At 52.7% G+C, this 14,080-nt stretch overlaps 3 protein-coding genes across 3 annotated transcripts; 1 reads left to right on the forward strand and 2 right to left on the reverse strand.

Moving 5' to 3' along the window:
• Positions 1 to 188: 188 nt before the first annotated feature.
• On the forward strand, positions 189 to 1,562 carry PG985_005780 (uncharacterized protein; the record flags this gene model as incomplete). The annotated part of the gene is made up of 1 exon (XM_066825549.1): positions 189 to 1,562. One exon carries the CDS (start codon positions 189 to 191, stop codon positions 1,560 to 1,562), a length of 1,374 nt encoding a protein of 457 aa, XP_066688709.1.
• A 502-nt stretch (positions 1,563 to 2,064) lies between these two features.
• Positions 2,065 to 2,583, reverse strand: PG985_005781 (uncharacterized protein; the record flags this gene model as incomplete). Its single annotated transcript, XM_066825550.1, has 1 exon — positions 2,065 to 2,583. One exon carries the CDS (start codon positions 2,581 to 2,583, stop codon positions 2,065 to 2,067), a length of 519 nt encoding a protein of 172 aa, XP_066688710.1.
• Positions 2,584 to 9,538: 6,955 nt separating this feature from the next.
• PG985_005782 (uncharacterized protein) lies at positions 9,539 to 12,439 on the reverse strand (the record flags this gene model as incomplete). Its single annotated transcript, XM_066825551.1, has 4 exons — positions 9,539 to 9,731; positions 9,790 to 9,960; positions 10,048 to 10,233; positions 10,323 to 12,439. 4 exons carry the CDS (start codon positions 12,437 to 12,439, stop codon positions 9,539 to 9,541), a joined length of 2,667 nt encoding a protein of 888 aa, XP_066688711.1.
• Positions 12,440 to 14,080: the final 1,641 nt, after the last annotated feature.

Consider the following 14,080-nt stretch of genomic DNA (forward strand, 5'->3'; position numbering starts at 1 on the left):
TTGCTGCCCCTCCTTCTCGACGTCGGAAAGGACATTATCAATCAAATCAGTCTCGATGTTGGACACAGCGGTGCGTTTTCTTTTCGAATAACGTACCCCACAAGCGAGCTGCGCACACAAGCGAACTGCGCACTTCCCACTAATTTTCCTATAATAAACTTTTGAACAACCATTCTCAATTAATAAACATGGAAACAAAAAACAAAGAAGACGGACTTAATCTAGCGCTTCAAGCGCTCCAAAAAGACCCTAAGTTAAGGGTACGAAAGGCTGCAGCGATATACCATGTCCCAGAGTCGACGTTACGTAGCCGACGACGCGGAATTCAACCACAATCCGAAATCTCCGCCAATTCCCGAAAGCTTACAAATCTAGAAGAGGAGGCAATTATAAACTATAGTGTCGACTTAGATACGCGATCATTTCCCCCTCGGCTCAGTGGTGTGGAAGATATGGCAAATCGGCTACTCGGCGCGCGCGACGCGGGACGCGTCGGCGTCAACTGGGCTTCGAACTTCGTACGACGACAACCAGACCTCCGGACGCGTTTTAATCGAAGAATCGACTATCAGAGAGTCCTTTTCGAAGATCCCGACGCGTATCGCGCGTGGTTTACCCTCGTACGGAATACAAGCAGCAAGTACGGGATCCAAGAGGAGGATATCTATAACTTCGACGAGACCGGCTTTCTAATGGGTCAAATCTCGTCCGAAATGGTTGTTACAACCTCCGATCGACGCGGAAGGCCTAGGGCAGTTCAGCAAGGGAGTCGGGAATGGGTTACAGTTATCCAGGGCGTCGGATCGTCTGGCTACGCCATCCCTCCATACATCATCTTTGCTGGGAAGACCCACCTCTCTTCCTGGTATGAGAACAGCCCATTGCCGAAGGATTGGGTGATCGCAATCACAAAAAATGGCTGGACTACGAATGAAAGAGGCGAGGACTGGATCCGACACTTTAATCAACATACCAGGTCTCGTACGAAGGGTCGTTATCGCCTCCTAGTCCTGGACGGCCACGAAAGCCACCACTCGACAGCTTTCGAGCTCTATTGTAAAGAGAACTCGATTATTACACTCTGCATGCCTGCTCATTCGTCGCATAAGCTCCAACCTCTTGATGTCGGCTGTTTTCGTGCGTTAAAAAGATCGTACGGGAAAGAAATTGAAGATCTTATGCGTGCGCATATTACTCACATCTCAAAGGAGGACTTCCTACCGGCCTTCTTGAAAGCGTTCCTAGCAACTTTCACCGTCTCAAATATCCAGGGAGGTTTCCGAGGGACAGGGCTCGTCCCGTACCACCCGGACCATGTCATTTCACAGTTGGATGTGAAGCTACGTACGCCAACGCCTCCGGGAACGTCTTCCGGCCTACCTATCCCTTGGGAATCAAAGACCCCAAACAACCCAATTGAGGCCCAATCCCAAACCGAATACGTGAGGAACCGTATCGTACGGCATCAAAATAGCTCTCCGACATCTATTTTGTGTCTTGCACGAACAGATTCGTGGCAGCCAACTGTGGTTTTCCAGACCTCGCCGCAAACTATAGCATGAGTCTCTGCCAGGCCCGGTCTGTCGCTGTGGCAAATAGAGGAAAGCGAATGCGCAGATCAGGAGACAGGTGGACAGGTGGATGGCGATTGAGAAGCCTCCGATTACGCGGTATACACAATCTCAAACATCACGAGTTCAGTTTACTTCTTATGGGCGATGGCATGCGCTAGGCGTCGAATGGTATGTAGTCTACGGCTGAGGCGTGGGTATGCCGCGTCACTATTCCGTGAAGTAGGTGTATCTATATTACGGTATACAACAAACAGGCTGACTATGTAACCTGATAAATCCCTACACAAGGCCAAGGATGGAAACAACGTCGCCGCCCATGCCGTCACATGTACGTACTTCATTCCAGTTGTTGGACGACTAGGTAGAGCCATCGTGAAAAGGGCAACCATCGGATTCCCATCATCCAAGCCATCTAGAAGGGGCGGCGTGCACTTCCGGTTTGGGATTCGGTCAGTCGTGCCTCGCCCACATGTCTCTCCCGACACTGAAGCTACCCAGGTAAGGGCCAGTTTTCCACCGGGACTCTTCGCTTCGCCGTCCCAGTGGCGTCGTCGTTTGCTGGCCGCTTCGCCGTCTCGGGGCCGGTCGGCTCCTCGCCATATTGGGCCAAAGTCGACACGTCACCCACAGCCACATCGCACACGGTAGGCTCGGTCATGCATGCCGGTGTCGACCGGTTCGACTCAAGTATTGGCGATGGCGGCAGGGGCAGGTAGACTGTGGGTGACTGGAGAAGCGGATTATAGCCACGCTGTTCACTCTCGAGAGCACTGATGAGATCCGCCTGGGTTGTCAACACCTGCTCCTGGAGATCGCGAGATGCCTGCATCTCACTGATTTGCTCCAAAAGCGCCGCTACCTTGATTTGCAGCTGGACATTCTCCGCGCCTAGCTTTTGGACCTGAACTTGGCCATTGTAGAGGTGGACTGCAAACTCGTGCATAGCTGCACTGAACACACCAAACGGCACCAAGTGTGCCGTTTGTTGAGTGACCTGACTAGATGCCATGACTCTTTTTTATTTTTACTGTTGCCTTACGCATGAGCAGGGCTTGTGTTTGTGTGTGGGTGTGTGTATTAATATGACCAGAACGACAGCCTTTTCCGGCCATTTATGCTATACAGTACTTTACCGTAGTTGGATCCAAGTGGAAACGAAACTCAAAGTCTTGCTAATTAGGCTTGTAGTGTCGCCCTGTGTACACATGTTCCATAACTACTGGGATGCTCCAAAAAGCACCATCATCACAGATTGTATCAAGATCTTAAGCCAGCCGTCCAGCAACGTACTCGCTATCTGCCGCATCGGCTGCCAGTATAGGCAATTCTCTCAGCTTGGATAGCGGACCTCATTCCGGCCCTTGTGACTTAGCCTGCTAAAGTTAGCAGTCGCTCGAGGATATCGTACACAGGATTCGCCAAGCATCCAGAGATGGCCCTCTCTTACCTGCAGGCCCATTCCCGCTCATATTCCTTCGGAGCCGTTCATGGAGGAGCTGGAGTAGCCACTTTCTGTGGTCTTTCGTTGACCGTCGATACATCTATGTAAAGGCCGTCGGCTCACAGGTTTCGTAAGACTTTTAGGCACAACACCAACCAGCACAGAATCTATGGGGAACTTCTCAAGCTGCCTCGTGCTTAGACCGCGCATTACCGCAGACAAGAGATACGCAAAAAGGAGCTATTACAAGTCCATGCCAAGAAATCCGAACTCTCGCCGGCCCAGACGAGAACACTCGCGGGAACACCGCACCCGCAGGATGTACCCGCACCATCGACATAGCTCGATTCGGTATGCCCTCGTAGATATTGGAGGTAAATACGACTATCTAGCCAGGAATAGAAGAAATGAATCTCGAGCTGTTCATTCCCGCTCACGTTATGATGGTTGCCACCAAAATATGCAATTGTATGGTGTGACAAAGAAGGCGGACACCACTCGGGAAGAAATCGAGGAACGACTGCTTCGAAACCTAGCAGTCGCAAGACACAATGCCGAGATAGCATCCCGCCCAGCGCTTCCACGTCAACGTCGTGTGCGCTTTGGCTCGGTCACCAACATTTGTTGAAGAGTTGGTTTGTAGTGATGCACCAATGCAAGCGGACGCCATTATAGGCTATCTTAAGCAGGAAGAATGGGAGATGGCTCCATCTTCTGGCGCTGGAATATGTGATTTATATCTACAGTATATCTAGAAATATATTTTCACCCTAGAGTATGCAAGGAAAGGTATGCGTATTGGACGGGTAGCGGCGGGCCAAGGGGTTGGCTATGCTCACTAGCCACAGTGCGCTACAATTGACTATGCCAACTTGGCAACTTGATAGGAACGCGGAATGAATCCATTGGTTACCATGTACCCATGTTTTTACTCTACGGAAGATCATGCTGAAATGGTGCACTATATCTACTTTGCGATATCGGCACTTGTTACTGTACGTGGCATGACTTTAGTTATGGCCCCTGTGGTAGCTGCATTGGAATCTTGGGGTCAAAACTCGGTCATAGGAGTGGTGTAGAGGAGATTGTTGCCTAAGCACCTTGGCATCCCACTGCTGAAACTTGGTAACCTGGAACTTGATAACCGGTGGACTTTTGTAGACCGAGTCAGAAGCTCAGAAGCGGACATCGTGGCTATGGTAGAATGTAGATACATGGGTCTGAAGTCTATACGTACTGTACAATACTATAAGCTCGCAGAGAAATGCGGAGATATTGCCCACCCGGCCGTAATGATATTGTAATGGTCCCTTTTTCCTAATAATCATAAAGTCACGATTCGGGCTTGGACAACCCTATCTTTCGAGAGGGAATAAAACCTTGGATGACGCATTGAGATACTCGGGTGCCCTCTTTCAATGTCTTGAACATTCTCACGCGCTCGTTCTGGTCCTTGGTCAAAATATCTCTCATGAAATTCTGCAGGCATCTAAAATGGATTAGCACCGGGAGAGTCAGTGGCGCGCCGGAATCATCCAGCGTCTCAATGGGGGGCCGAGAAGCAGCGCCGAAAGAGTTGTTCACGCGCGAGGGCGGAAGCGCTGCTGGAACAATTCAGGATTGGTAATCCAGAATCGGATCTTAGCCCGGTTGACCTCGTTCTGCTGATCTGCCTCTCGAACGGGGGACCGTAGGATTGAGAATGCCTCTTAGTCAGAATCCATGCCAGAACACGTGGTACTTCCCACACGTAGAGTCCAGAATTGACGGCAGCCGCAGATGAGCCGCTTGCTCACGCGTAGGCCAAAGCCACGTCTGCTGAGTTAGATGCCAACTTGGCCCTCACACACATGTTGCAAGTTGTGTTTCGTCCAGAACTTCGCCTCTGCTAGAAGTGTAAGTGATGGATCAGTACTTCCTAATCGAGAGTCTCTAATTGGCAGGTGGATACATACGGATAACATACATATTGGAAGCGGCGTATTGCGTGTCGTCGGAGGAATGCAGACACAAGATCAGGAATTGTGCCGGTCATAACCTACGGCGGAAGAAGACGGCAAACGTTACATACCAGTCGCATGGGTCGTATGTGCAGTATGGCGGTAACTATAGCGTGTAAAGTGGACATAGGAGGTTACAGTACCTCGCGCGTTCACAATCGAAACGTCTCGCGAGGATTTTCTGCCTTTACTCCTATAGTGGCCTGTAGACCTGTTCGTCCTAGGGATGCATTATACGAGTAGCTTTGCTCCTGTATTTTGCTCTCTAGGCTGTATTGGCTCCCAATGAGCAAAGCCAGCGAGCGGGCGCCGCAAAGCCGAAACAACCATTCTGGTCCGACCGAATGGCTGTACAGAATGCGGCGAGGTGCGCACCAGGCAGCTACATGGACTACAGACACAAGTTGCAGCGGGACACCCTGCCGAAGAAGATGGTGGGATTGCTGGAGGACCTTCGGACGAGTCTCAGCGGTATGCCGTTCGGCTGAAGACGTGGATGTTGATGCTGAAGATATCACAAGCGGCAGCTTGCCCGTGCTTATGTCAAACCATGCTACAGATACCATCCTCAATATCTACACTGACTCGAAGTTTACTATTTTGCTTTCAGGAGTAATTCCTCCTATCATGACCTTGTGATGGACCTAGATGCAAGGTGTGAGCTGGATTCATCGATCCTTACAGTCCTAATCTCCGCATCGGCCCCAGCATCCCTACAGCAAGATGTAATCCAAGCTCCCCTTTGCCTGACGTTGTGGCCAGCATGCATCCATTGATACCCCATGCTGCCCCCGATCCTTGGCTGAATCCATGGCCGGCCCTTGGGAAATGCTTAGAGCAGGCGACGCGATCTGAGCAGGATATCCAGCGGAAGGGCTCCTAGACCCAGGCTGAGCACGCTGAGAGCCTTCTGTAGCGGGGCCACCTGCAACCTCCCGTGCCACAACTGTTGCGGAGAGCATATCGGACATCTCTTTTGAGGGGTGCCCAGCGTCCCGTCTTGGTCATGCAGCCCTTCCATTGCCTGCTGCCAGCCGACGTCCTCCCCATAACTTGAGCCAGACATCTCGAACTCAGCATTTGGGAAAAAGCCCAGACTGCTGTCGCACATATCTTGCTCCCCATCAAGTGGCTGGCAGTGTCCGGGTCCCAGCGGCGTGGGCTGCGAGCCGCCTGGCGTTGCTACCGCGCCATTTCCGATCGCGGCGTCTGCGCCTTCCAAGCCACTGGCGACACCAGCCAGCCCGCTACCAGCCCGCGTGTTACCAGCCAGCGTGTCGAACCTCGAAGGGTCATAATCCACAGCAGACCCTGTCACCAATTCTCTCGGCGATCCTTGGCCACCTTGATCGCTGGGCTGGCGGGTGGTCGGCGCTCCCTGTTGCACGGCAAAGGTCCCACCATCAGCATCCTTTGCCGACGACAGGCATTCCGTCAAACCTGACATCGGCTGCGGGCTTAAATGGCCTGTTCCAGCACTGTGCCGCCGCTGGGATCGCAGCGGTCGGACTGCCGAGCCTTGCCCCGTATCTCTCGCACGGCTGAGATTGGAAGACGGCTTCTGCACTCGCCTCGACGTCTGAAAGACCCGGGCCCGTTGCGTTACGCGAGCCTGCCGGCCGCGCAGGCTCCGGATCTAGTATGCTCGTCAGTCGGGGCAGGAACACACCGCAAGGAGCGGGCGCACTCACCACTTGGCCGAGATCAGGGATTTTCTGGCCTTCGGGAACGTACATGGCCACGTCCATCCGGCCATGGACAATGTTCCAGTACATTGTCAAGCTGAATACATTGCACATCTCTCCGAGCGCCAGCGCCTTTCGCTGCAGAGACTCTCCGGACTTGCGGATTTTATCCTTCTCCCGCTTGTCGTGCATGTAAGGTCGGCTCGGCGCGATTTGGGACGCTAACTTGGCGTTTGGCAGCAACTCCACCTGCAGCGGTTGCGTCTCTGGTGAAGCCTCGGCTACTTCTCCGACCCCGTTTTCCTGTGCCGCGTGAGATCCTGGCTTTCGCGGAGATGGCGGTCGAGGTCGAGATTCCGATCGGGGCAGCGGCGGGCACGGCTCGACTCCCTCCATCCTCGCCATCGTGGCCGACGCGAGCTCTTCCAGCAGCCGCTCCTTGGCCATGCACAGTTCCTGCATCATCTCGTTCTTCGTCTTCTCCAGCTCGTCCCGGCTCCGGCTCTTCTCCCGCTGGTATAGCCTCAAGTCTCCTTGAAAGCGCTGGAGCTTTTGTATCAAGATCGCGCTGATTTCCTCGGTGGCGTCGACAACGCATTGGGCTTCCTCATGGGGCGCAAGTCGCGGCCGTGGCGTCCGAGGCTCGGGACTGTGAGACCCCTCTTCCTCGCTAGCATCGTATTCGTAACTGCTGTCGGTCATGCCGTAGACTGTCATGTCGTGCATCTACTCGCTTTCTGGAGGGCGATGTCGGGTGCGTCCAACAGGGCGATGGGTCTGATCGCCTTGGAATCGGACAAGGCCCTGCGTTTGGGCTTCATAATCTGCGCAAAGTAGACCCAGTGCAGGAGGGCATTGCCGGCACACATGCCAACTCATAATCGACTCCATCCTAAAATCAGTTGAGCCGCTTTGAGCGCCGGCAGCGCAATTGCCATGCTTCGTAACTGGACGCACGTACTGCATCTCTGTCTGCGTTGCTTAGGCGGGGGATGCTTTGGAGAAGTTGTAGGCCGAGACAGTTTGGACTCCGCGAAATCTGCTGTGGGGTTGGCTGGCCTTGGCCGCCGGGCCTCAGCGCTACAGTAGCTTAGGAAGCGCTGAGTCGAAATCGGCTCCCTTGACTTAATCCCCTAGTAACGGCCATTGTGAGCCTGGAGAGCTCAAAATGATTGGTTCCTCTTGTTCTTTTAGCGCTGTGAATATTAAATTTGCACTGTACTGTTCCAGTTCTCATAGGAAGCCATCATCGGTGCGACACTTGTCTTTGCGGTCTTTCCTAGCTATATACTGTATGTAGTGGCCCACAGACAAAAAAGTGGATGCAAATTCCTTTGGATAAAGAAACAGTGGTGCAGCTATTGCGGCCCAGCACCAAGCGGCCAGGTCCCCAGTTGCGTTGATGGCTCTGTTTTGCAGCGCTAATTAGCACCTAAGCATATGCGGGGAAACCGGCTCACCGTGGTGAAAGGCAAACACCACTCTCGTCGTCACCTTGTCTTTCGCTTTGCGATGCCTTACAGCCTGTTTGAGCGATTCGTCCCCGTGGCCGACGTTGATCCCTTGGGTGACATCTTTTTCGATCAGGTATAAGGCTTGAGAATAGTGTCGAGTGGATAGGGCCATTCGCAGACATAACAACCCTTGGCGTGGAACCGTGTTGCCTCACTGGCCCTGTACATGCCGACCGCCGGTGCTCCATTTCTCTGCCTCTGCCAATGCACTGGCCTTTTGTAGCCTCGTCGACTCTTTTCGCTATGGATCATGCAATCCTGCTCGGCCAAGAGGCACCAACTATCTGTGGAACTAGGTTATAAATGTCTACGAGGTAGATACTCCTCGCTCTGCTGCCCAAAGAGGATGGTGGTAACGACATTGGCACAAACCCCCTTTTTGCGCCTTGTTCCACTGCCTCCGCAGACGAGGCTTGAAGCCATCTTCACATCCAAACTAAACGGTTTATACCACCAGCTTAATCTTGGCTACATGAAGTCGAGCCATTGCCACACCGCTGCCTAGACCGCTCGGAGGTCGCCGGAACCAACAGGCTGCGCCTGCGGCCGCGATATTTTGTCTTTTTATCGACAAGGAAGACGGGCACCTATCGCTCTTGGCTTATCAGGTATGGGTGGCACCCCCATCAGCTCCCATGTTGGCGCTGACATGCCCACATATGTGTGACATCGTGTCGTCCAGAACCAGGTTCATGAACAACGCGACTGGTGCGGAGAGAGCGCCTGCGTCGCGAAGGATGCCCAATGTCCCCATAATAGCATTTGCCGATTTCTCGTTGCGGAAAACAATATGACTGGTTATCGTTCGTTGGACTGCCGTCACCCCTAAGCACTCGAGTTGTATACAGGCGTGCATCTGTAATGTTAGAGATTGGACCAGCTACTAGAACGGACGAGACGTAATGGGATAGATCGCCGTCCCGTCCCGTGTGACACGCATGTAGGGTAGAAATAGACCTAAAGTGATGCATGCAAGCAACACATCCGAGAGCGATTAAGACGGGGCTTTCATTAGAGTTTCTACAATATACGTAGCTACTGGGTAAAACAATCTCGAGCTTACTTCCCCCATGCTTTCCTTCCTCGCATCCAAAGCCACCAATCCTGCGTAGCCTCAAGCCCTGGGAATCTGAGTTGTTGCGCCCGTGCCAGGCCCTGGCGGCGTTCTCTCCTATAACTCTTATCTTCCTTGCAATATCGAATAGAGTAGGGGTCAATCTCCGGTCACGCCATCTGCGTTCTATGGAGCCTTGCATAGACATTGAGGTGCGTTGCCTCCTTCTCCGTAGCACCACCATCCCCCCGACCTAAGTACTGGATCCACTTAGACGGCATCAAGCATTTCTTCCACAGTCCGCTCCACCGTTGATCCACTCCCCAAGTGCTTGCTCCAGAGGGTGGCATAGTGTCCGTCTTTTTCCAGCAGGAGCGAGTCATGCGTGCCTGTCTGGAGAACCTGCCCCCCCTCGCCGAGGACGTAGATTGTGTTGGCTTTCGAGACGGACGACATCAAGTGTCTATGGTTCGTTAGCAAGCGAGCCTCTGTTGGCACCAAGGGGAGGAGACTCTTCATACGACACCATAATGATTGTGCGGTCGGCAAAGAGTTTTGTGGCCTCCTGCTGAATTTCTGCTGCGTTGGTCCCGTCAAGAGACGCGACGGGCTCGTCCAGGAGGATGATTTGGGGCTGGGCAAGGAATAGGCGCGCCCAGAGAAGGCGCTGCTTCTGACCGCCTGACAATGTGCTAGCGTCGGGAAATGCACATAATTAGTGCCATCGCAACACGATCAAATCAAGATTTCCGTGAATTTTGGGGGGGAAGGCCACTTACCGCGCGCTCGAATCATATCCTTTCTCGCGGGCCTCAATGTCTGCGTCAAGTTGCGCTCTGCGACAGGCCCTATAGACGTCTTCGTTGGAAGCTGACGGCTTCACATAGCGAATGTTGTACATGATAGTCCCTTCAAAGATGATATTTTCCGCAACCTGAGGCAGGATGCCAACATGTGACCGTAGCCTTTGGTAATTGAAAAATTGGTGTGGGCCAGTTAATATTCCATATCTACACAACTCTAGCCAGGAGATGGCAGTTGGGGGCCTACTCACGATGCAAATTGGATTTCTTGAATATTCTTCCCGCCAATGGTGACAGTCCCCTTCGAGAGCTCTCGAAGGCGCAGGATGGCGTCGAGGATCGTCGACTTCCCAGCGCCGGATCGTCCGATGATGGCGGTAGTCTGGCCCGCTGGGAACTTCAGGTTCAGGTCTCTAAAAATCTTTGTCTTGCCGTAACGAAACTCTGCATCCGTTATGACCACCTCGCACTGGCACGGCTCGAGAGTCTCGTTGCCATCCATAATGGACGGCTTGGTTTCTAGAATTTGACGCAGTCGGGCGGCGGCATAAAACTGCGAAAGTATCCTGCTTGGACTTTTAATTATAGACAGCATGGGGCTCAGCAAAAGGTTCCAGTAGCTTCCAAAGGCCGCCATGCTTCCTGCTGAGACGGTGCCTGTCTTGATATCTCGGGCCAAGAACAGCAGCAGAGCGATGTAGTAGCCGCTTTGATTAACACAGCCCGAAACCAAGCGGAACTTCATGGTAAGAATATTCACATTGCGTTGTTGTAGCTGAAAGGTCGACCACTCGTCGGCAAAAGACGTGCTCTCGAAGTCTGCCCGGTTGTGCCGCGTGACCGTCGTCCACCCGAGCACCCCGTTATTAAAGCGCTGGTACAGTTTGTCGCCTGCTGTGTCAGTTTTGTCCACCTCGGGCATGACAGTCCTGAAGGAGCGCTTGGTACAGATGGAATACAGCAGCACAACGTACACCAGGATCATGGCGAAGCGCCGCCCGTAGGTGACAGACGCCTCACTCGCAGCGCCGATAAGAGTGACAAGATTGGGCAAGGCTGTGAAGGCGATGAAGTCTAGCGCAGCAGTAACATCAACCCCAAGGTCGACAGCATGCAAAATATCCCTTGCCTGTGCCTTATCGTAAAAGGAAGCATCAAGCGCGAGCAGGTGACTGTGGATATCGCTATCCCGCTTCCTTTCCCGCCACATCTCGACCTCCAGCCAAAGGAAGCTTTTTAGAACCGGAAGACCTACCGATGAACTGGCGACGCGGGTAATAATTAACTTTAGCGAGGGTTGCCAGATGGCGTCGAGACTCCGCTGCTGGTTCGCTTCGAGCATGCTGTCGATCATGTCGCCGTATAGCTTCGGTTCAATGAGATCAATGAAGGTCTCGAGCAGAGTTATTGCAACTGTCAGGCCTACTCTGAGTTGCAACATCCTCTGGCCTTGTGGCCACATCCAGGGCCAGAAAATAGTGACGGATTGACGGAGCCATCTCCACCCCGACCCTGCCTCGGCAATCTGTTTATCGACAAGCTTCTGCAACATGGCTTCGCTTTCCTCGTCATCAGTACCCAGAAACACGTCTTCTTCGTCTTCTTCGTCTTCTTCGTCTTCTTCGTCTTCTTCGCCTTCTTCGTCTTCTTCGTCTTCTTCGTCTTCTTCGGCTTCTTCGGTTTCTTCAGCATCGTCCGAAGCGTGGAAAGCGTGGGAAGTATTGGAGGCATCGGATGGGTCAGGGACTTGGGCGGAACCAGCGTCCTTCGGGTCTTCGTTGTCCACCACCCCAACTCCCTTTTCTTTTACCCACGCGCCGGACCCTACAAACCAACACACCAGCGCGAGAACCAGAGCGGATCGCAAGAGGGCAGCCTCGGTGCTGCAGACCAAGGCAGGCGGAGGTGCGGCTGAGGCAGACAGCACCGCAATATGGTATTGTATGATCAAAAGCATTTCGAATCCGAGCATTAGGGTCCACAATCCAACATAGGTATGCCATGGCGGCTGCTTGTCGAAACACCAAAGGCCGTCGAGCTGTAAAATGGTACTGACGCCATAGATCGCCTTCGCGGTGGGGATGTCATCCTCGGATAGGTCCGACCAGCTAAAATGGGCGGCCATGTCCATCAGCAAAATCAGGACGACAGATGATGTCAGCCAAATGAAGGGCCTAACATTTCGGGCACCGGTTTTCGCCTTTTTAAATGGCAAAAGAAAGTAACATGCGGGCATGGCTACTGCCACGGCGATCTGACACCATTCGGTAGCCATAGACCAAGCACTTGAGGATATGACTACTCCTAGGGCAGTCCCAAGCCATTCAACTACCAAAATCAAATAGTATAATGGTGTCGTTGCCGCCATGGCGTCCCGGGCCCAGTCCATTGCTGCCGTTAACATGTGAACGGGCGTCCTTATCGCTAGGACTGTCAAAGTCAAGCTGTAGTAGACGTGCAAGGTTACGGCTAAGACGATTGGAGCCCATGCTATTGCCGTGTTCAAATAGTATGTGAGCAGTTTGGATGCGCGTATGGATCTCGCAAGGGAAGACCAGAACCATGAGATCATCATCGACGAATGGACTGTGGTAGAGCCTTCTGCTCAAAACAGGGGGTGGATAGGAACAGGATGGTAATGATGAGGCTAGAAATAGAAAAGTTTCGTGGGTGGATGAATGATTGCTGAAATGTAAGGATCAAAAGAATTCACCTGGACACGGCCGGCCGATATATATATTTTATCGAGAGCTAGGAGAATCCGAAACCAGCCCAGACACAGCCCACTTCTATGTACATGGTTGTCTGTCTGATGCATCGGAGACCACTGATACCAATTAGCTACGGGCACAATGCTTAGCACACTGCCGCTTTGTACCCTACTACTACACTGCACCAAGAGGAAAGTACAGCGAGAAGAGTCGACTCAACTCTGCGCCACCCGGTCAGTTGACGAGGGTAACTATAATGTTACTGATGGAGATTGGGCCTCTTGTATCTGAGTTAGTACAAAATGGTAACTATCAGGTCCAGCTTTATCATGGCACAGATGTAACATACGAGGTCCTCTAGTAGACTATTGGGCACTTGCAGGAAGTTTGTGATGAGTCAAACGCCCCGAAGATATGGGATCATGCATCAGCGTGGGTCACTGGATACAGAGTAGGATTTGACAGTATTCTCGGGCGTCGCTCCTACTGGTGATGGTAGTGGAAGCTGAATACCATTCTGGCGTTGTGTCATGATTCGAAAGGCGTCCCCGATCTGTTCTGGGGCGAACAGATTGGCCTTATCTGCTGCCTTTTTCCAATCTTCTTCAGAGGATGGGACCTTCTCCAAGAAACTTTCTGTTGCCTTCTCCCACGATTTCTTCTTTGTTTTGGGTAGCTTACTCTGCGCCTCTTACAGGCTATCTGGCTCGTCGGATGCTGTCGTTTTCGGCGATGTCCCCTCCGCCTCGGGTGTCTTCGATGCCTCTCTCTGGATGGCCAGGGGTCCGGAGCTTGGAGAAGGTGGCAGCTGTTGCTGGTGCTGCAGAAAAGGTTGTTGGTCGTGCGGCAGTTGCGCTTCCAAGTTCCACCGACTCGAAGTGACGATACGAGTCTGAGGAGGTAATACGTGTTGGTACAGCAATAGCTCCTTCTCTAGCTGCCGCTCGCGTAAGGCAGCAAGTTCCTCCTCCAAACGAGCAGTATATTGGGGCTCTATACGATTGACACGAATATACTCTTCTATCTTGGAGCTTGAGGAAACAGACTCAAGAGCCACTCATACTGACCGGACGTCTTCTTGCATACTTAGTTACCCAGTCAAACCGGGTGACCAGTTGGGTCTAGTGCAGCTTCATCGCACGATACGCATCCGGATAACACCCCTAGGCAATTCTGGCCCACTCACACGGGGAATGACCCCGGTTGCTTTGCCTGTTCCCTTGCATCTTGGTCGGCTGCACCTACGTACAGGGGCGGTATCTTGGCTTATATTCGACTATCCCCAGTGTTAGTGCAGT

The sequence above is a fragment of the Apiospora marii genome (assembly GCF_038362585.1).
Source record: "Apiospora marii strain CBS 49790 chromosome Unknown utg000003l_segment0_segment0, whole genome shotgun sequence".
NCBI classification, from domain to species: Eukaryota; Fungi; Ascomycota; class Sordariomycetes; order Amphisphaeriales; family Apiosporaceae; genus Apiospora; species Apiospora marii.